The following is a 19,625-nucleotide window of genomic DNA, read 5'->3' as shown; positions in this document are numbered from 1 at the left end:
AAGAGAAAAGGTTGACATGCATGTAGCAGAGCTGAATGCTTTACTCTCAGATACCAAGCAGCGCAGGACCCTTAAATGGCTGTTGTGTGTGTGTGTGTGGCTGCCACTCAAACTGACAGCTCCACTGATGTGACAGTGTCAACACACACAGGCTGCAGGGCACAGTCAAACGCCCCTGGGAAGGGCACATGATACTGTTGCCTGGTGATTCACACACACACACAGTACACAGACACACAATACAAATGCGCGCGCAAAGCACGCACAGTACACACACACACATTCACACACACAGAGTATAAACAGTACACACACATTTTAACTCTAAATCCATACACAGAAGCCAATTTCGTTTTGAAATCTTTTATTAAACTGAATTCAGCTCTTACAAAGACACTGCTGACTCATACAGCAACAAAAGCCTTCAAGGGACAACGTAACATGATGTGAAGAAAACATTTATATAATACATACATACTAACATACAAGTGTGAAAAAGCTAAGAAGTACCTCAAGAACACTGTAATAAGAAGCCAGACATATGAGATCTGCAAACAGAAACACAAGCAGAGTGTGCCTTGTGACTGCCACCCTCTTTTCTCCCAACACACACACAGCAACTGATGGACACACACCTCTTCTCCCAACACACACACAGCTCTGACCGACACAAACGTGTAAATACCTTCCACTGCTTCCTCATGAGAGGCCTTGGTGAATGATTGTCCCGGTCAGAGCTAGTTTCCCTTAGTAGGAACATGCACAGGCACACGGGCACTAGCAGGCAGGCCTGTCTGAGGCGGACAGATGTGGCTTTATGAAGAGGAAACACCTGGTTCTGGGTTACCTTGAGATTCCAGCATGTGATCATATCTATCTTGTTTTACATGAAGTGTAATGTGTCACACAGGAGGACCGCTGCAAATACATTACATGTTTGTCCGCATCTTCTAAGATTTACTAACCCTGGATGTTTAACTTCTGGATATGCAGGTGTATCTGTTAAGAGTCGTCCCCTTCTCCCAACCAATCAGATCTTTGGATGAAAGCTCCCTGTGATGTGTGGTTGTATGTTTGAAACCTCCCTGGTTATCCCCACAGACCAGACCTGCTACACCAGCCGGTCAAACAGTCTCCGACTAAATGTTTCTTCCCCCAAAAAAGGTTCTTTCATTTTTTCCATTAAAAATCTAGCTACCTTCTCTACCTTCTCTAGTTACACGACTTGTACGTAGTTGGCTGGGTAGAGGCCCTCTCTCCCTCCGTCCATCACGCCCCGACACCAGCCCTGGTCGTCCTCATCCTCAGTCTTCAGAAACTCCTCGCCTGGAGCACACAAGGAGGGATGCATGAGAAACACCCAGAACACTGCAAAACACTTGCAACACTGCAAAACACCAAGAGCACTGCAAAACACTCGCAACACTGCAAAACACCCAGAACACTGCAAAACACTCGCAACACTGCAAAACACATCGCAACACTGCAAAACACCAGAGCACTGCAAAACACTTGCAACATTGCAAAACACTTGCAACACTGCAAACACCCAGAACACTGCAAAACACTCGCAACACTGCAAAACACCCAGAGCACTGCAAAACACTCGCAACACTGCAAAACACTTGCAACACTAAAAAACACCCAGTACACTGCAAAAACACTCACAACACTGCACAACACCCAGAACACTGAAAAACACCCGCAACACTGCAAAAACACTTACCTGCATTAAACGAGAGCTCGTCCGTCTCCTGGCCGACGTAGTCGTAGAGAGCTCTAACCCTCACTCCTCCAATCATCACACTGACAGAGAGAGATGAGAGAGAGAGACAGGGTAGAGAGAGAGAGGGGGGGAGAGACAGAGAGACAAAGAGAGAAGCAGAGAGATAGAGAGAGAGAGAGAGAGAGAGAGAGAGAGAGAGAGAGAGAGAGAGAGAGAGAGAGAGAGAGAGAGAGAGAGAGAGAGAGTAACAGGTTTATAATGCACACCAGAGAGAGACAGAGAGAGGATGGTGTTTGTATCATCAGTTTCTGAGAGGTTTATGACACTCTACTACTGCTGAGTGTGAGAGAGCCTGTCTGTCAGCTCAGTAACTCACATCCACAAAGAAGGAGCGATGGAGATGGATGCTCACCTCCTCTCGATGGAGCCTTTCCCCTCCACAGCCTTCTTCTCCTCCACCACCTTCTTCCCCTTCTTGCTCTTCTTCTCCGGCTTCACTCCTGAAAGAGCAGAGCACTTTGAGCCAGGCGGGCTCCAGTGTCTCACTGTGAGCCAGGCGGCTCAGTGTCTCACTGTGAGCCAGGCGGCTCCAGTGTCTCACTGTGAGCCAGGCGGCTCCAGTGTCTCACTGTGAGCCAGGCGGCTCCAGTGTCTCACTGTGAGCCAGGCGGCTCCAGTGTCCTCACTGTGAGTCAGGCGGCTACAGTGTCTCACTGTGAGCCAGGCGGCTCCAGTGTCTCACTGTGAGCCAGGCGGCTCCAGTGTCTCACTGTGATAACACACTGTGTGATTACAGATCACCAGTCTGCTTTATTATGCCCCATTAGCTTCCATTAGCTCAGTGCATTTGTGTGTGTGTGTGAGTGTCTGTATGAGTATGTGTGTGTGAGTGTGTGTAGGTCAGTGTGTGTGTGTGTGTGTGTGTGTGTCTTTGTGTGAGTGTGTCTTTGTGTGTGTGTCTGAGTATATGTGTGTGTGGTGTGTGTGTGTAGGTCAGTGTGTGTGTGTGTGTCTTTGTGTGAGTGTGTTCTTTGTGTGTGTGTGTGAGTATATGTGTGTGTGTGAGTGTACCTGGAACTGAGGCCAGTCGGGGGGCATGCCCGGCCCTGGGTGTGCCTCCACCAGCGCAGGTCCTCCTGCTCGTCGATGGCCATCAGGGAGGAGTGGAGCTCGTTATACACTGCCTTCACACTGACGGAGGAGAGAGAGACACCACACAGCATGACAACAGGGAGAGAGAGAGACCACACAGCATGACAACAGGGGAGAGAGAGAGACCACACAGCATGACAACAGGGAGAGAGAGAGACCCACAGCAATGACAACAGGGAGAGAGACCACACAGCATGACAACAGGGAGAGACCACACAGCATGACAACAGGGAGAGAGAGAGACCACACAGCATGACAACAGGGAGAGAGAGAGACCACACAGCATGACAACAGGGAGAGAGAGAGGACCACACAGCATGACAACAGGGAGAGGGAGAGACCACACAGCATGACAACAGGGAGAGGAGAGAGACCACACAGCATGACAACAGGGAGAGAGAGAGACCACACAGCATGACAACAGGGAGAGAGAGAGACCACACAGCATGACAACAGGGAGAGAGAGAGACCACACAGCATGACAACAGGGAGAGAGAGAGACCACACAGCATGACAACAGGAGAGAGAGAGACCACACAGCATGACAACAGGGAGAGAGAGAGACAGAGAGAAATGGAAGGAAAAGGAGACCGAGAAAGAGAGAGAGGAGAGAGAGAAGGAGAGAGAGAGAGAGAGAAGGAGAGGAGAGGAGAGAGAGAAGGAGAGAGAGAAGGAGAGAGTGAAGGAGAGAGTGGAGATAGAGAGGAGAGAGAGAAGGAGAGAGAGGAGAGAGAGAAGGAGAGAGAGAAGGAGAAAGAGAAGAAAGAGAAGGAGAGAGAGGAGAGAGAGAAAGAGAGAAGGAGAGAGAGAAGGAAAGAGGAGGAGAGAGAGGAGGGGAGAGAGGACAGAGAGAAGGAGAGAGAGAAGGAGAGAGAGGAGGAGAGAGAAGGAGGAGAAGGAGAGAGAGAAGGAGAGATTGAAGGAGAGAGAGGGAGATAGAGAGGAGAGAGAGAAGGAGAGAGAGGAGAGAGAGGAGAGAGAAGGAGAGAGAGAAGGAGAAAGAGAAGAGAGAGAAGGAGAGAGAGGAGAGAGAGAAAGAGAGAAGGAGAGAGAGAAGGAAGAGGAGGAGAGAGAGGAGGGGAGAGAGAGGAAAGAGAGGAGGAGAGAGAGGAGGGGAGAGAGAGGACAGAGAGAAGGAGAGAGAGAAGGAGAGAGAAGGAGAGAGAGAAGGAGAGAGAGAAGGAGAGATTGAAGGAGAGAGAGGAGATAGAGAGGAGAGAGAGAAGGAGAGAGAGGAGAGAGAGAGGAGAGAGAAGGAGAGAGAGAAGGAGAAAGAGAAGAGAGAGAAGGAGAGAGAGGAGAGAGAGAAAGAGAGAAGGAGAGAGAGAAGGAAAGAGGAGGAGAGAGAGGAGGGAGAGAGAAGGAAAGGAGAGGAGGAGAGAGAGGAGGGGAGAGAGAGGACAAGAGAGAAGGAGAGAGAGAAGGAGAGAGAAGGAGAGAGAGAAGGAGAGAGAGAAGGAGACCTCTCGTTGTTTGTGACGTCCAGGTGTCTGTGGATGGAGAGGAAGGCTTGTTTGAGGAAGGCGATCCTCTTCCTCTCTCGTCCTCCTGTGATTGGTCGAAGATGCATTCCATCTCCTCCATGTATCTAGGAGCGTAGCGAGTCACTTCCTCCAGAACCTTCTCGTACCGTCCGCGCACCTGGAGCATGTTCAGATTTAACTAGGGTTAATACACAAACACACTTACACACACAGCCAAACACAGCCACACCCAAACACAGCCACACCCAAACACAGCCACACCCAAACACAGCCACACCTACAAACGCCCACACACAAGCTGTAATAATGGGGCTCTCTCAGGGCTGGTGTGTCTCTCACCTTCTCAGCCTCCTGGCTCACCAGCTCACGCTCCTCCTGGATCCTCCTCTGCTTCTCGATCGCCACGTCCGGGTTGCCTTTAGCGTGCGTCTCCCGTTCCATGGCTGCAAACTCCTTCCTGCTGGCCTTGTGGTACGCACTCCTGGCCTTGTCCAGCTGCACGCACACACACACACACCCAGGAACACTGTCATATGAGACACACACCCAGGAACACTGTCACATTAGACACACACCCAGGAACACTGTCATATGAGACACACACACACGAACACTGTCACATTAGACACACACCCAGGAACACTGTCATATGAGGACACACACCCAGAAACACTGTCACATGACACAGAGACGCAGAAAACACTGTCACGTGACACAGAGACCCAGAAACACTGTCACATGACACAGAGACCCATTGACAAAGCTCTAACACAACGTCCAAAACTCCCCCCAGTGCCTCAGCATAAGACGGGATCTTGAAACTAAGAGGAGTTCCAGAGTGTTTTTAAAGACAGGCCATCCTCTACTTGATCCCAACCTTCTTCAGTCGCTTGGCCCAGGGCTTCTGAGCACGAGCGAAGCCCGTGTCGAAGTCTGGGACTCCTTGAAGCCCCCGAAGATCTTCTTGTGGAAGGATTCCTTCTGCCAGGTCTGGACACGAACTCCGTCCTCTGAGACCAGCGACCGGCACACGGAGGAGTGGAGCGCGGCCAGGCGGTCTGCGACGACAGGAAGCACTGCCAGGCCTTCAGCAGGGAGCCGTATAGGGGGGCCTGCGGCACACACTGACACTCAGGAAACATGCCGTCTGTGCTACAGCACGGAACGTACTGACAACCATACAAGTAACAAAACAACAACAGAGCAATCACTTTCTCAAGCAGCCATCATGATGTCATCACAGTCCAGGCAGACATTTAGGGTGCATAGAGATCATCAGAGAGAGAGAGAGAGAGAGAGAGAGAGGGGGAGAGAGAGAGAGAGAGAGAGAGAGAGAGAGAGGGGGGGGGGGGAGAGAGAGGGGGAGAGAGAGAGAGAGATAGTGAGTGAGTGAGTGAGTGACACTGAGAGAGAGAGAGAGAGAGAGAGAGAGAGAGAGAGAGAGAGGGGGAGAGAGGGGGAGAGAGAGAGAGGTTTTCCCAGTCAGCAGTGCTGGTGGAGTGGCTGCAGTACTCACTAGTGTCCACCAGGGGCTTCCACTTGCTGCTCCACTTGCTGAGCTGCTGGGCGTACTGTCTCTCCACACGCGCCCTCTCCTGGAAACACGCCACGATGTCGTTACACGCCTGGAAGGCATCCTCCGTCCTCTTCACTGTGGAGTGGTAGTTCCCAGGCTTGGAGACGGACAAGGGGGGGAGGGGAGAGAGAGAGGGGTGAAAGAGAGAGAGAGAGACAGACAGAGAGAGAGAGAGAGAGAGAGAGAGAGAGAGAGAGAGAGAGAGAGAGAGAGAGAGAGAGAGAGAGAGAGGGGGGGGGGGGGTGAGAGTATGAGAGAGAAAGAGAGGTTGAGCAAGACAGAGAGAGACAGAGAAAAAGACAGAGATTGAGCAAGATAAAGTGAGAGAAGCAGTATGAAATTAGACATGGAGCATTCACTTTTGATTTGATCTGTACACTAACTAGGCAGAACAGTAAGATACCTAACTGATTGTTGTTGTTCCACATCCACAACATGGAAAATAACCATAACATGTTTTCACAAACAATCAACTTTTTACAGAATTTTCCAGTGAAGGATCCTTAACAGAGACATGAAGGGTGACACAACACAAGGAGACACAGGAAAACACAGGGTGACACAACACAGGGAGACACAGGAAAAACACAGGGACACTGGAGGGCAGTCTGTGAGAGACAGGAGAGAGGACTGACTATGATGACTTCTCCAGAGAAAGTGATGTGTTTGTAGATGTGGAGTCTGGAAAACTCTCCACAATTTTCCAGGCACTCTTCAAACTGACTTCCTAGGACAGTTTATCACTGGCTCCCACTTTCCCTCTCTCAGTTTCTATCTCTCTGTTATACACACACACACGCACACACACACACACACACACACACTGACTGACGTTTGCTAGCTGTGAACCAGTTTCTGTTTCTCTGTCAGGTTACCCTCTTTTCCTTGTTTCTCCCTCTCTCCCTCTCCCTCTCCCTCTCCCTCTCTCTCTTTTCCCTGTTCTCCCCCCCCCTCTCTCTCTCTCTCTCTCTCTCTTTTCCTTGTGTCTCCCTCCCTGTTTCTCCCTCCCTCTCTCTCTCTCTCTCTCTCTCTCTCTCTCTCTTTTCCCTGTTTCTCTCTCTCTCTCTCTCTCTCCCTCTCTCCGCCCTCTCTCCCTGTCTCTCTACCTCTCTCTCTCCTTCTGTTGAGGTTTGTTCTGACTCCTCACACGTCTGAGACTTAAGTGAAAACAGCTGAGGAATCTTGCCTCAAGCCAATCTCGCCACAGCAAGACAGCGGCCAGCCAATCACAGAGGCCAAGACAAACCCACCACTACAGAGCCTCTGCATCCAGCCAATCACAGCAACAAAGACATACTGGCTACGGAACAGGCACAGTTCTCTAATGAAAATCTAATTTTACGTGCAAGCTGTACCTAACAATACAGCTGCACAACTGCACCGAGACAATGTCCCATAGTACATAGAAAACACACAGCGTTGAGGAATTGATATATACGGTCTCCCACTGGCTGTAATGCATGACATGGCTTATTGTATACACTGCTGTTAGTAAATGAACGGTTCTTCCAATAAGTGACTACCCTCCACAAACACAGCTTTCAGGACGGGTCAAGGCAACATGATGACATGCAGCCGAGGGGGCCAGATGGAGGGGCAACATATTAGGTGCGTTCGACTTCATGCAGCGCCGGCGCCGCCTGCAGCCGCCTGCAGCCAGGCTGACTTGAAGCAGCCAATGGCATTCTCAGCTTTAAGTCGGTGCTGCATGAAGTCGAACACCTAATGACAGACAGCCGAGGGGGCGGGATGGAGGAGGAATCAAACAGGAACTGAACTGGAAGTTCATCCAGCACAACAGGGGCCCTGCCAAGATGACAGGGCAGGCAGGGGAGCAGGGGGGCAGGGGGGCAGGGGAGCAGGGGGGCAGGGGGGGCAGGGGGGCAGGGGAGCAGGGGGGCAGGGGGGGCAGGGGAGCAGGGGGGCAGGGGGGGCAGGGGGGCAGGGGGGGCAGGGAACACAGGCCCCAGCGCTCACAGGCACCGTTAAAGGGCCAGTTTGCACAGAGCATTCGTTTTCCTCCTTTCATTTGGGTTGGAAAGTTCTAGAACTGTGACTGCATCTGCACAAAGAACTACTGGTATAGCTCATGACTATGATACGCTTACCCATATAGTCTTCTTTATTCTACTTCAATTTATGATGTATAGATGACATATAAATATTGGATTTATATGTGTATGATTCACTATAAACGGCTCAATAAATGACTAGTATTGTGGCAGGGTACTGAATGAATGTCTCAAAACATTCCCAGAAAGACAGTGACTAATCCAATCTTTCTAACAACACATGATAAAATTGCCTTGCAGACACACTGTTGTGTGGACAACAGAGTTATTTAGTCTGACTCTACAAGGCTTCCAAACCTTTAGCTCGGAGGGTTGCTGCTTTCCTTTTACCTCTCGCTCTTTTTGTCTTTCTTTAACTCTCCTACACAAACACACACATACTCTCTCTCACACACACACTCTCTCTCACACACTCTCTCTCTCTCACACACACTCTCTCACACACACTCTCTCTCTCACACACACTCTCTCTCACACACACTCTCTCTCTCACACACACTCACACTCTCTCTCTCTCACACACTCTCTCTCACACACACACTCTCTCTCTCACACATATTCTCTCTCCCACACACACTCACACACACACACTCTCTCACACACTCTCTCTCACACACACTTTCTCACACACACACTCACACACACCCAGGCTTACCATCCAGAAGCTTTGGTTGTGGGCGTCTTCAGGGCTGTTGTCTGGAGGAACAGACATCCTGGGCTCTGGAATACAGCAGGAGACAGCCTGGTCACACTCTCGACATCATTTCCTGTACCGCTTAGCAACAAGCACAGCTACAGCCCATAATGTTACTGTGATGTGGTGAATATAAGCTGAATAGTTTAGAGCTGTCATTCACGACTTTTTCCACTTTGCCTGGCTCAAATATTGTAGCGGCCGCCCAACACTTCTGTTCAATTAATTCACGTTTAACAACACCACAGAGCCAAACAGTTCCCTTTCACGGCTAAATGTATTTGAGCGATCAAAGAAGACAAAGTGTCCATCAGCGCCACAGTAAGCACACATTGTAAAGAGAATTGTACGAGCTTTTTTCCATCGACCGATAACAGGTCGCCCTCACGGAGATCCCTCCAGTCACCAGATTTTTGTTAGAAACAGAGAAAGACATGTTACATTACAGTATCCATACAGAACAAGTTTATGTGAGTTAACAATAACGACTAGCAAGCAAGCTGACATAATTGAGTAAATTATGATAAAAAAAACAAAATTTTGCTAACGTTACTGCTCAAATCCTAGATAGCTAGAGCTAGAGCTAGCCTAGCTAGCTACTTTTAGTGAGTGAGATAAACCTTACCTTCGCAATTGGTGATGTACAGTAGCTCGAAACTTACAATTTGAACCCCTTTTCCCTCTTGTTTGAAGGGCAGCAACATAGATTCCTATATACATCGTTGATTGTCATATTGGGAAGACAACCCGAACTCCTCGTAAAAAACTGCATTTTGTGTTTAAGAACTAACGTAACTGCTCGATACCGGAAGTTGTTGACTTGGCTTATGGAAAATGCGGAAGTGATGCGTGCATAGTGGATTGAAGTGGGCGTATGCAAGTTGGGCCAATGGTCTTTCGTCAACCTGGCAAGCATAACTATTGGCGTTTCGGTCATGATGAATTAAAGGTTAAATGTAATATTACATTTAGGAAGAATTTTTATAATCATGTACCAACAGTATTTATAAATATTTAGCTATTTATTCATTTTTGATACATTAGTATTCATTGGTTTGGCGGCCCACCTGTACTACCCTAGCGGACCACTAGAGGTCCGAGGCCCACAGGTTGGGAATCGCAGGTTTAGAGGTTAGAAAGCTCTAAACTACGGAACACACAAGTCATGTCTGGATCAAGTTACTCAGGCAATGTAATAAGTTCCTTTTTACTTATTACTCCTTTAAAAAGTAAAAAGTACTTTACTTATTACTTGGTATCAAAAGTAATTTGTTACATTACAATATTACTTTTTCTACCCCCTCCTTTCTAAAAAGTGACATACAACCTATACCTGTGCCAGCTCCTTTTAGAACTGGATCTACTTTATTGGGACAATAATTAACCGTACAGGAGGAGTCAACAATTAGCCAAACTCCATAACTACAAACAGTGTTATGAGCAACAACAAAAATGAATAGCAGAAGCTTCTCAAACCTTTTATCAGACATTGCTATGCTGCCATATCAGATGCTTCGACAAGTTAGATGTTGTATTTTTCGCAGTTGAAAATGTTTTGCTACTCGCACAAAGTTTACAACGGACGACAATGTTCTTTGCATCTTTGACTGAGACAAACTCAAAATAATGACAATACTTCCAGCTGTGGAAAGCTCTCTTCTTCTCCCTCATCCTCCATCCTTCGTTTAGCCTTTTGGCAAGAATCCCAAGTGTCCTGCCCGGCCTGACCTCCTGTGCGTAAACGTGACCATAAGATGGCCTAGACAAAAATGTTTTTGCAACGCAGTAACGCAACGTTACTCGGATTAATAACTGTAATATAATTACTGTTTTGGAAAATGTCATTCCTTACACTACTCGTTACTGGGGAAAGTAATAATATTACAGGAAAGTATTACTGAGTAACACGTTACTACCCAACAGTGCTCTGGAGGGTGTGAACAGGGGTCACTAGGTGAGGACTAGGTTAGATGGATGTTACAACTGTCAGACGACTGCTTTTTGTTGCTGGAGGTCTGATACTGTGTAAGCATTAGCAGCAGAGAGTACGGTGTTGTAAAACAGGATCTCTGGAGGCTAGCGCTCTGCCGTGAGGCTCTCACCGAGACGGAATGCCCCTTCCCAGCTTGAAACTCGAGCCTTCCCTAAAATAAACAGGGGTAAAGGTCGACCCCATCTCTACTCTCTCTCCCTGGTTCCCTTCTGGTGGCTTGTCTTGCCCCTTTGAAAACAGACACACACGCACACACACTCCACACACGCATACACAAATTTGCATGCAAAAAAACACACATTCGTGAGCTAGGCTCACATGCTCGGTGACATACAAAAGAGCCGTCACACACACGGACACCCACATGATCCCAACAAGCTCACCAGCAAAACCCTCCTCGGGCACTGAGAGGACAGGAGAGAGGAGGAGAGGAGAACCCCCTCTGTCACGAGACCAGTGCAGGGGAGAAGAGGAGAGCACACGCTCATCTTTTAGCTCATCCCCCTCTCTCTCTCTCTCTCTCTCTCTCTGTGTCTCTCTCTGTGTCTCTCTCTCTCTCTCTCTCTCTCTCTGTGTCTCTCTCTCCCTCTCTGGGTCCTCTGTTTCTTTACACGTTACAGGGGGCAAAAAGTAGAATTAATCACCTCCTTGTTAACCTCTGACTCCTACTTCCTGTCCCATCTCTGGTCTCCCATCTCCCTCCAGACTGGAGCGACAGGATGAAAGAGAATGAAAGAGAGAGAGACAGAGAAAGAGAGAGAGACTTAGACTGAAAGAGAGAGAGAGAGAGAGAGAGAGAGAGAGAGAGAGAGAGAGAGAGAGAGAGAGAGAGAGAGAGAGAGAGAGAGAGAGAGAGAGAGAGAGAGAGATGAGAGAGAGAGAGAGAGAGAGAGCGATGACAGTACCTCTCCATGATTTCACAGCATTAGATATATGTTCTTCATTCCCCTGGTATTTTCCAACATTCCATAAGATTGACCTTTGATCTCAGAAATAACTTCAGTCAATCCTAAAATAGTACTAATCTAAAGCAGAGATCAAGTGATGCCTGTTTCCAGCCAGTGAAAAGTGTTACTGTAGAAGTTATTATATAAACCAAAGATGAGTACAGCGCTTGCATCACTTACCATCTTCAACTGGCACAGATTTGAAACAATCTGAGCCTCCAAATATGGATGTTTTCAGTGACAGAAGCCCCGTAGGCAGATCACGAAAAACCCAAACTGTCTTCCTGAAGATGGCCCACAGCAGCAGAGCGCACTCGAGAATCCCCCGCCCAGAAAAAAGTTTTCTGAACTAACTTTCAAAGCTATCGATGAAAACAGATCCAACCCTAACCGCCGGCTTTCTCTCCCCTGGTCCCCCCTTCTCCCCCTCTCCTCTGCTCCCAGCCATGTCCCCCTCACCCCTCTGCAACACATTCTCTCCTCCCCCTGTCCCCAATATGACTGTCACACATAACTCAGCACATAAGCCCGTGCCTAGAGGAGATATATAGCGCCACATGAACGCATACAACAGGAATAGATTTGTTTCAGTCCAGCTGTAGAAGCTACCGTATGAGCTCGGGACAGAATCAAGTTTACTACCTCTCACTCGGCAACTGTTGGTCCTCCCTCTGTGCTTGGTTTGGTTTTCTCTGCGTTTCTCTCTTCTCTCGTCTCTGTCACAGTCCTGCGGTGTCTCCTTCTTTTCCAGGACTTTGCCGTGCTCCAGCTCTCGGTTCTCTTCTCTCTCTCTCTACTTTCAGAGCCAGAGGAGTCAGTATTTCCCCCTTTCTCTGCTCTCCCCCGCTCTCTCTGGCTCTCTCCAAAACAGCTGCAGGAAAGTAATTCTCTAGCCCCACACCTCACCACTGGACGGTTCCCCTCCCTCTCTCTCTCTCTCTATCCCTCCCTCTCTTCCTGTCTCTTCTACTCTCAATGAAGTGAAGATGACTGTTGTGGCTTAAAGTGTTTGGTCTAGTCACCAACATCAATAAAAATGTGTGCAAATAAGGAAAATTTTATGAACAATCTGTGAATACAGTCATTTTATCATTTTATATTATTTACTGAAAACTCCCCCAAAAATCACTCAGACTCCTCGGTTGAGATAAGTGAAACACCAGCCTCCCTCTCTCTCTCTCTCTCCCACCCTTTCTTCTCTCCCTCTCTTCTCTCTCTCCTCTCGCTCTCTCCCTCTCTCCCACCCTCTCTCTCTCTCCCTCTCTCCCACCCTCTCTCTCTCTCCCTCTCTCTCTCTTTCTCTCTCTCTCCCTCTCTCTCTCCCTCCCTCGCTCCCCAGGGGGTCTGCCACAGCTGGCTGCGACATCCGGTGGACATGCTACGTGTGTTAGTGGAGAGAGAGAGAGAGAGAGAGAGAGAGAGAGAGAGAGAGAGAGAGAGAGAGAGAGAGAGAGAGAGAGAGAGGGAGAAGCTGGGCAACTTTGAACAGGGGAGCCATACTCAAGAGCACATTCCTAGTTACCTCATGCCTAGCTATGCAACACTTGTGGGCTCTGCCTTGTCAGGACATGTCATTTCACGAATAAAACAGCTGAAACTGTGAGTCAGACTCTGTATTGTGTGGTGCCCGCCACCACCTCGTTAAAAACAAGGAAGGCTGCGTGAGTCATGTCAACGACCAAACAAATTATTCAAACACCCTTGAAATTACAAGGTGGTGACATTTGGAAAAATACAATTGGATGCATAAAGAGTTTAATGCTTAAATGTATGCAGTGGCCTGGTTAATTTCTGTACATGTTAAGTTTTTAATTATTAGCCAAATATGTGGGAGAAAATAAATATTTTTGGTAAGGCGACCGTTATAGACAGCAGTAGGGTCCTTCTTAGAAACTGTCGTATAAAATCGGCCATCTTTGATGTACGGCCTTTCTTCCTTAGCTAACTACGGCAGGCTGGACACGTGTGCGTCCAACTTCCAGTGTGTTCCATGTGAAGATTCCTTTAGAAGGTAGAATGAACTGGGGTCTTTAATTCAGTGTATCCGTAGTTATTGTTTACCTACTGGTGCTGTGATTTGCTCTCATTAATCTCGCTACAAAACGTTATTTATTATCGAATTTAACCAGTTCGTTACCTAGCCAGTTGGCTAGCTGGCTTGAACTGTCTACGGTCCTGTCTAAATCTTAATTATTCGAGCCAGCTAGCCCCTCTGAAGTCACATGTAGTAACAATACATGTAGTAACAATTATCTTTACCGCGTTGTGTGAATGAGTCCCGTGATGTTCTGCACTGGGCTCTGAATTACTGTGGCGACAAAGTGCATCTCTGGCCGTGACAAGCCAGAGTCTGAGGACACGCTAAACGCTATGCTAATCTAGAGAATCGGCTGGCAAAGGAAATTCATAACGCATTGAGAATGCCATCCATGCCGTACTTTGTTTTCCCTTTTCAGATGTTGCCGGTGTAGCAAACGGGAGTTCGCCAGGAAACCAGATCAGGTAGAAACATGACCCCCATTAACCACTAGATGTAGCTATAAACCAATAATCAGAAACGTCTGTGTGGTACACTTTCAAATTATTCTGATGAGTACAACTAAACTAGTATGTTATTTACCGGACTAAATCAATTGAAATCAAAGTTGCCTTCTCCATCAATGATGTACTGCACTGGGCTCTGAATTACCGTGGCGACAACGTGCATCTCCGGCCCTGACAAGCCGGAGTCTGAGGAGAGGTTACCGTGCTGAGGTCTGGGTGGTGTGGTCGCAGCTGTGTTAATCTCGCCCCTGTGTCTTTCAGAGATGGTGTTGGAGCTGTTGTCCAGCTGTTCTCTTATCAGGTGAGTTTCACCTGCTCCCACCTGTCGCTCCTGTGATGTTCAGCACTGGGCTCTGATAGCATGACGACTAAGTGCAGCTCTGCTCTTGACAAGGCAGAACCTGAGGAGACCTTTGAAATCAATACCTTTTGAGGTGGTTTATGTAATTCCTTCCTCTGAATCTGTTTTTTATAACCTCTTTTCTTCTTTTGCAGGTAAGGTATGTGGTGTTGTGTGTTCCTGGAGTGAGACAGCCACCTGGTTTAGAAGCTGGCCTTGCTTCAGAGAAGTTGATGCACAACATATGATGTCCTATGACTGGTCAAACTATGTACTGAACACCTTGAGATTTGTCATTGAAAATTAAATAAAGAGTTCTAAATGAGACGCAACACTGTACTTGTATTTCTGCATCTTTATTATAATTCTAACAATTTATTATTCATCTCTTAAAACATTTGAAATTCATATATTTATATGAATGTGTGTATATGTATATAACATATACATATATATTCTGTAAGTAAGCTCATCTGTTCATATTTTCATTTTTAAAAGATCTCTTAAACGTAAACAAGATGCTTTCTATACAGCCAGACCAATTCCTTCAGAGTGGTGCATGTCTCCAGAACCGCGCATGTCTCTGTCACATGACGCGGCTGAGATGGGGAAAGTCTTGCACATTTGTCCACTCAAATAAACTGGGGTCAAACCAGAAGAGTTGATGAAGCCTTTAGATGAACATTGATAACTAATGCAGTGAGGATAAGTTGTATAAACATGTGGCCTGTTGGCACATTGCTGCTGCTGTCTGAGGTTGTGATACTAAAACATGTGACGCACACAGTTGTGTTGGAAGGTGATTGGAGGGTGGGGGAACGAGAAGGGCTGTATAGAAAGCACTTCAGCTAAATAACGTAAATTGTACCTTTTTCATGATAAACATTATTTGGAAGACAGAGATTCTTTAGAACTTTAGTTTTTTTGTATACACATCTTAAACCATAATTAGGATGAGCGTGATTGTCATCGTCCTTATTGCTATATCACTTGCATAAGTGTAGTTATGGTCCTGGCGGATGTGGAAACCACTGAATCCGCAGAGGAAACTGCCGGTGTGAATGTACAGCATTCTGATCTGAAGTCCCCACTTTTACGCTGTCAAAAGAAGACGTGAGTGGAAGATGTAAAACGGTGACAGCGTTCATGCGATATGAACCGAGGCATGCTTCAGGACTCCTAGGTGAGAGAGGAGGGAAGGAGGGAGAGACGGTGAGAGAGGAGGGAAGGAGGGAGAGACGGTGAGAGAGGAGGGAAGGAGGGAGAGACGGTGAGAGAGGAGGGAAGGAGGGAGAGACGGTGAGAGAGAGAGCGGGGGCGGGGTGTTTTGAAGCAGAGGGAGGTCATGGAAGAGCCCTTATATTTGAGTTCAGCAACAGTAGTAGGACTATGGGACAGTGAAGCAATGCCCTTTTAGGGATCATGGAAAGTTCTAGGCCCAGTTCCCTAGACATGGATTAAGCCAAGTCTTAAAGTAAGAAAACTTCAATGAAGTTCTTGACTGAAAAGGGTTTTAGTCAAGGACTAGGTTTAATCCATGTCCGGGAAACTGAAAGTTTTGGCATGAATGTGATACAGAAATACAGAGATTTTCCAAAAGCTATTGATTTGGCGTTCTCCCCAATCAAGTTACCTTTCAGTTCCTGCATAATGTAAAGTGCCATGTGTGGAAGGAGCATGATTATTATTATGTTCACAGTTCTTAAATCCAAGAGATGGTGAGTGGATGAGAGTGAGATATTCCTGCACACTGAGGAGATACTGCTCACAGGTGAGGAGATACTGCCCACAGGTGAGGAGATACTGCCCACAGGTGAGGAGATACTGCTCACAGGTGAGGAGATACTGCCCACAGGTGAGGAGATACTGCTCACAGGTGAGGAGATACTGCCCACAGGTGAGGAGATACTGCCCACAGGTGAGGAGATACTGCCCACAGGTGAGGAGATACTGCCCACAGGTGAGGAGATACTGCCCACAGGTGAGGAGATACTGCCCACAGGTGAGGAGATACTGCTCACAGGTGAGGAGATACAACAGATCTGTTCTCTCGGAAAAGGAAACTTTTATAAATCGCATCTCATGATTTTGATGTTTCACAATCACCACAGAAGTAGAAATAAACAGTATTTGCTCTATATCTCCACTTCACAAGAAGCATGTCATCTATGACATCTAGCAAACTATTTAACTCATAAAAACACACTTTTACTTTGAAGCCTGTGTCCCTTGCAAGGACATTCAACTGCCTTAAACTAGTCAGCTTCAAGCTACAGTACTATCCTTCTGCACTGGTTATTTTTGATTAAATATTGTGTGATTGCGTTTCATATAGTGACATATAAGACCTTGTCCTTCTGTATTTTTACCTTTATAAGATCATGTAAAGATATTAATATGTGGTATTTGCACATGACAGCATTAATGGATTGCGTTGATGAAACGATAACATGCTCAACAGCGCCATGTCATCAGGGGAGGCGAGCAGGGGAACTACAGCTCCTAGCAGATGCAGTCATAACAATAAGGACGACGATACTAATGATAATGGTAACAATTCTTCTCTTATCAGTAGCTGTATTCCAGACCCATTTAAAGTTTAAAAATTGTTGTAAGAACAATCAGTATTAAAATGGCTGTTAGCATATCTCTCCAGTCCCAGTGATTTGGGTGTTAGTCCCTCACATCCTCAGAAGGTTCTGTAGAGAGAGCGCAGTTTGTGGAAGGAGATGGGGGGGGGGGGTTGGTTGGGGAAGAGGGAGATTTGGCAGTTTGTCCTCCTTCCCTCCCCTCTCCTTTTCTGTCACTCGTTCGGACAGAGAACATTAGGACAGTTGTAGAACAGTTGTTTCAATATCCAAGAAGTCTTTCAGAGTAAATTGATTAAATCTTCAGAGAAGTTCTGTTTTCAGTGTCGTGTAACATGTTTCCTTGACGACCGAAAGTCCTCTTTTGTGTACTGTTAAGTCTAGGATCCAAACATAGTGTATACTGTATATTTAAGGTGTCCCATTGATTCTAACACAAACATAGACGGATGCTTGTGGGTATGCATGAGTGCATGTGCGCGCACTGTTGTTTCCATAGTGATATGTTTGTGTGTGTTGTTGTGTGTGTGTGTGTGTGTATGCGTGTCTATGTGAGTTTTCATTTTCTATGCTGTTGGTCTGGGCACTTATTTTTGCTACAGATGTGTAATACAGTGACCAGTCTGTATATACAGGTATGCCGTTATAAGACTTGAGATTATCAAGAAGCGAGAGAAAAATACAATGCTGAAGGTCCTGGTGACCAGTGGGAGCAGCAGCCGCTCAACAGGGAGCACAGTCATCCAGACAGGACTGGCTCTCAGAGAAAGAGCCCTCTCTGTAAGATCTCTTACAGAGAGGGCTCTTTCTCTGAGAGCCAGTGATGATAGATTTCTCTGTAAGATCTCTTACAGATCCACCAGTGATGATAGATTTCTCTGTAAGATCTCTTACAGATCCACCAGTGATGATAGATTTCTCTCTGTAAGATCTCTTACAGATCCACCAGTGATGATAGATTTCTCTCTGTAAGATCTCTTACAGATCCACCAGTGATGATAGATTTCTCTCTGTAAGATCTCTTACAGATCCACCAGTGATGATAGATTTCTCTCTGTAAGATCTCTTACAGATCCACCAGTGACGATAGATTTCTCTGTAAGATCTCTTACAGATCCACCAGTGACGATAGATTTCTCTGTAAGATCTCTTACAGATCCACCAGTGACGATAGATTTCTCTGTAAGATCTCTTACAGATCCACCAGTGACGATAGATTTCTCTGTAAGATCTCTTACAGATCCACCAGTGACGATAGATTTCTCTGTAATATCTCTTACAGATCCACCAGTGACGATAGATTTCTCTGTAAGATCTCTTACAGATCCACCAGTGATGATAGATTTCTCTGTAAGATCTCTTACAGATCCACCAGTGATGATAGATTTCTCTGTAAGATCTCTTACAGATCCACCAGTGATGATAGATTTCTCTGTAAGATCTCTTACAGATCCACCAGTGATGATAGATTCCTCCCTGTAAGATCTTTTACAAGAGATCCACCAGTGATGATAGAGAGATTCCTCCCTGTAAGATCTCTTACAAGAGATCCACCAGTGATGATAGAGAGATTCCTCCCTGTAAGATCTCTTACAAGAGATCCACCAGTGACAGGTGGGCTGTGCTCCATGATGATTCAGAAACTCAACATGCACCACTCACTACTAAACCTCCACTCACTACTAAACCTCCACTCACTACTAAACCTTCATTCACTACTAAACCTTCTTGTGACGATCCGTCCCATCTCATCTGTCTTCTCACACAGTTTTGACATTGATTGTATTCTGCTGCAGGAGGGGAACCCACCACTCTGCTGCAGGAGGGGAACCCACCACTCTGCTGCAGGAGGGGAACCCACCACTCTGCTGCAGGAGGGGAACCCACCACTCTGCTGCAGGAGGGTGGGGGGTTCCCCTCCTGAAACACAACCCCCCTCACCCTCCTCTCCCATCTTTCTCTTCCCCTCCCCTCCTCTCTCTCCTCCTCCTCCCTCCCTCCCTCCCCTCCTCCCCCCCCCCCCCCCCCCAGGAGCGAGAACTCAAACAAGATGGCTTCTAGAAAAAGAACAAAAACAAGCGTTAACAAGAACTATTCTCCTCATGACTCAGCAACATGGAAAGCTGCCCAGCTGAATAAAGTAACACTCTTCTTCAGATGGTAGGTCTTAACTTATTTGGCTCAGTTTTCACACTTTTTTTGCTGTCAGTATAATATGTTTTGCCTCAGTCTCTACTGTATGTTTTCATAGTGTGTACTGTTTGCAGGGACGAGTAATATTGTGTGTGTGTATGTGCGTGCGTGTATGTGTGTGAGTGGGTGGGGTTGTGTGTGTGTATGTGGAGGGTGTGTGTGTAGGTGTGGGGTGGGTGAGGTTTTGTGTGTGTGTGTGTCCCAGGAGGTGTTTCCATGGATCGTCAGCCCTTCTCCACCCCCCTGCTCTCGTCTCCACCCCCCTGCTCTCGTCTCCACCCCCCTGCTCACGTCTCCACCCCCCTGCTCACGTCTC

At 47.1% G+C, this 19,625-nt stretch overlaps 1 protein-coding gene, 1 long non-coding RNA gene and 3 other non-coding genes across 5 annotated transcripts; 4 read left to right on the top strand and 1 right to left on the bottom strand.

Annotated features, from left to right (window-relative positions):
- Positions 1–352: 352 nt before the first annotated feature.
- Positions 353–12,562, bottom strand: si:ch211-51c14.1 (protein kinase C and casein kinase substrate in neurons protein 3). The gene is given in 14 exon segments (XM_067232212.1): positions 353–1,326; positions 1,727–1,806; positions 2,139–2,218; positions 2,798–2,835; positions 2,838–2,917; positions 4,342–4,418; positions 4,421–4,519; positions 4,702–4,857; positions 5,240–5,298; positions 5,301–5,426; positions 5,429–5,472; positions 5,878–6,035; positions 8,666–8,730; positions 12,287–12,562. Coding segments are annotated over 13 exon segments (1,164 nt in total). The 5' UTR covers positions 8,723–8,730; positions 12,287–12,562; the 3' UTR covers positions 353–1,216.
- A 1,022-nt stretch (positions 12,563–13,584) lies between these two features.
- Positions 13,585–14,855, top strand: LOC136939696 (uncharacterized). Its single transcript, XR_010875933.1, has 4 exons — positions 13,585–13,655; positions 14,101–14,146; positions 14,450–14,489; positions 14,684–14,855. It is a non-coding gene; the product is annotated as an uncharacterized lncRNA (long non-coding RNA).
- Positions 13,917–14,005, top strand: LOC136941350 (small nucleolar RNA SNORD88). Its single transcript, XR_010876493.1, has one exon. It is a non-coding gene; the product is annotated as a small nucleolar RNA SNORD88 (small nucleolar RNA).
- On the top strand, positions 14,294–14,385 carry LOC136941351 (small nucleolar RNA SNORD88). The gene has a single exon (XR_010876494.1). It is a non-coding gene; the product is annotated as a small nucleolar RNA SNORD88 (small nucleolar RNA).
- LOC136941352 (small nucleolar RNA SNORD88) lies at positions 14,514–14,600 on the top strand. The gene has a single exon (XR_010876495.1). It is a non-coding gene; the product is annotated as a small nucleolar RNA SNORD88 (small nucleolar RNA).
- Positions 14,856–19,625: the final 4,770 nt, after the last annotated feature.

Source organism: Osmerus mordax, chromosome 3 (genome assembly GCF_038355195.1).
Source record: "Osmerus mordax isolate fOsmMor3 chromosome 3, fOsmMor3.pri, whole genome shotgun sequence".
NCBI classification, from domain to species: domain Eukaryota; kingdom Metazoa; phylum Chordata; class Actinopteri; order Osmeriformes; family Osmeridae; genus Osmerus; species Osmerus mordax.
This window is presented reverse-complemented; position numbering and strand designations above follow the sequence as displayed.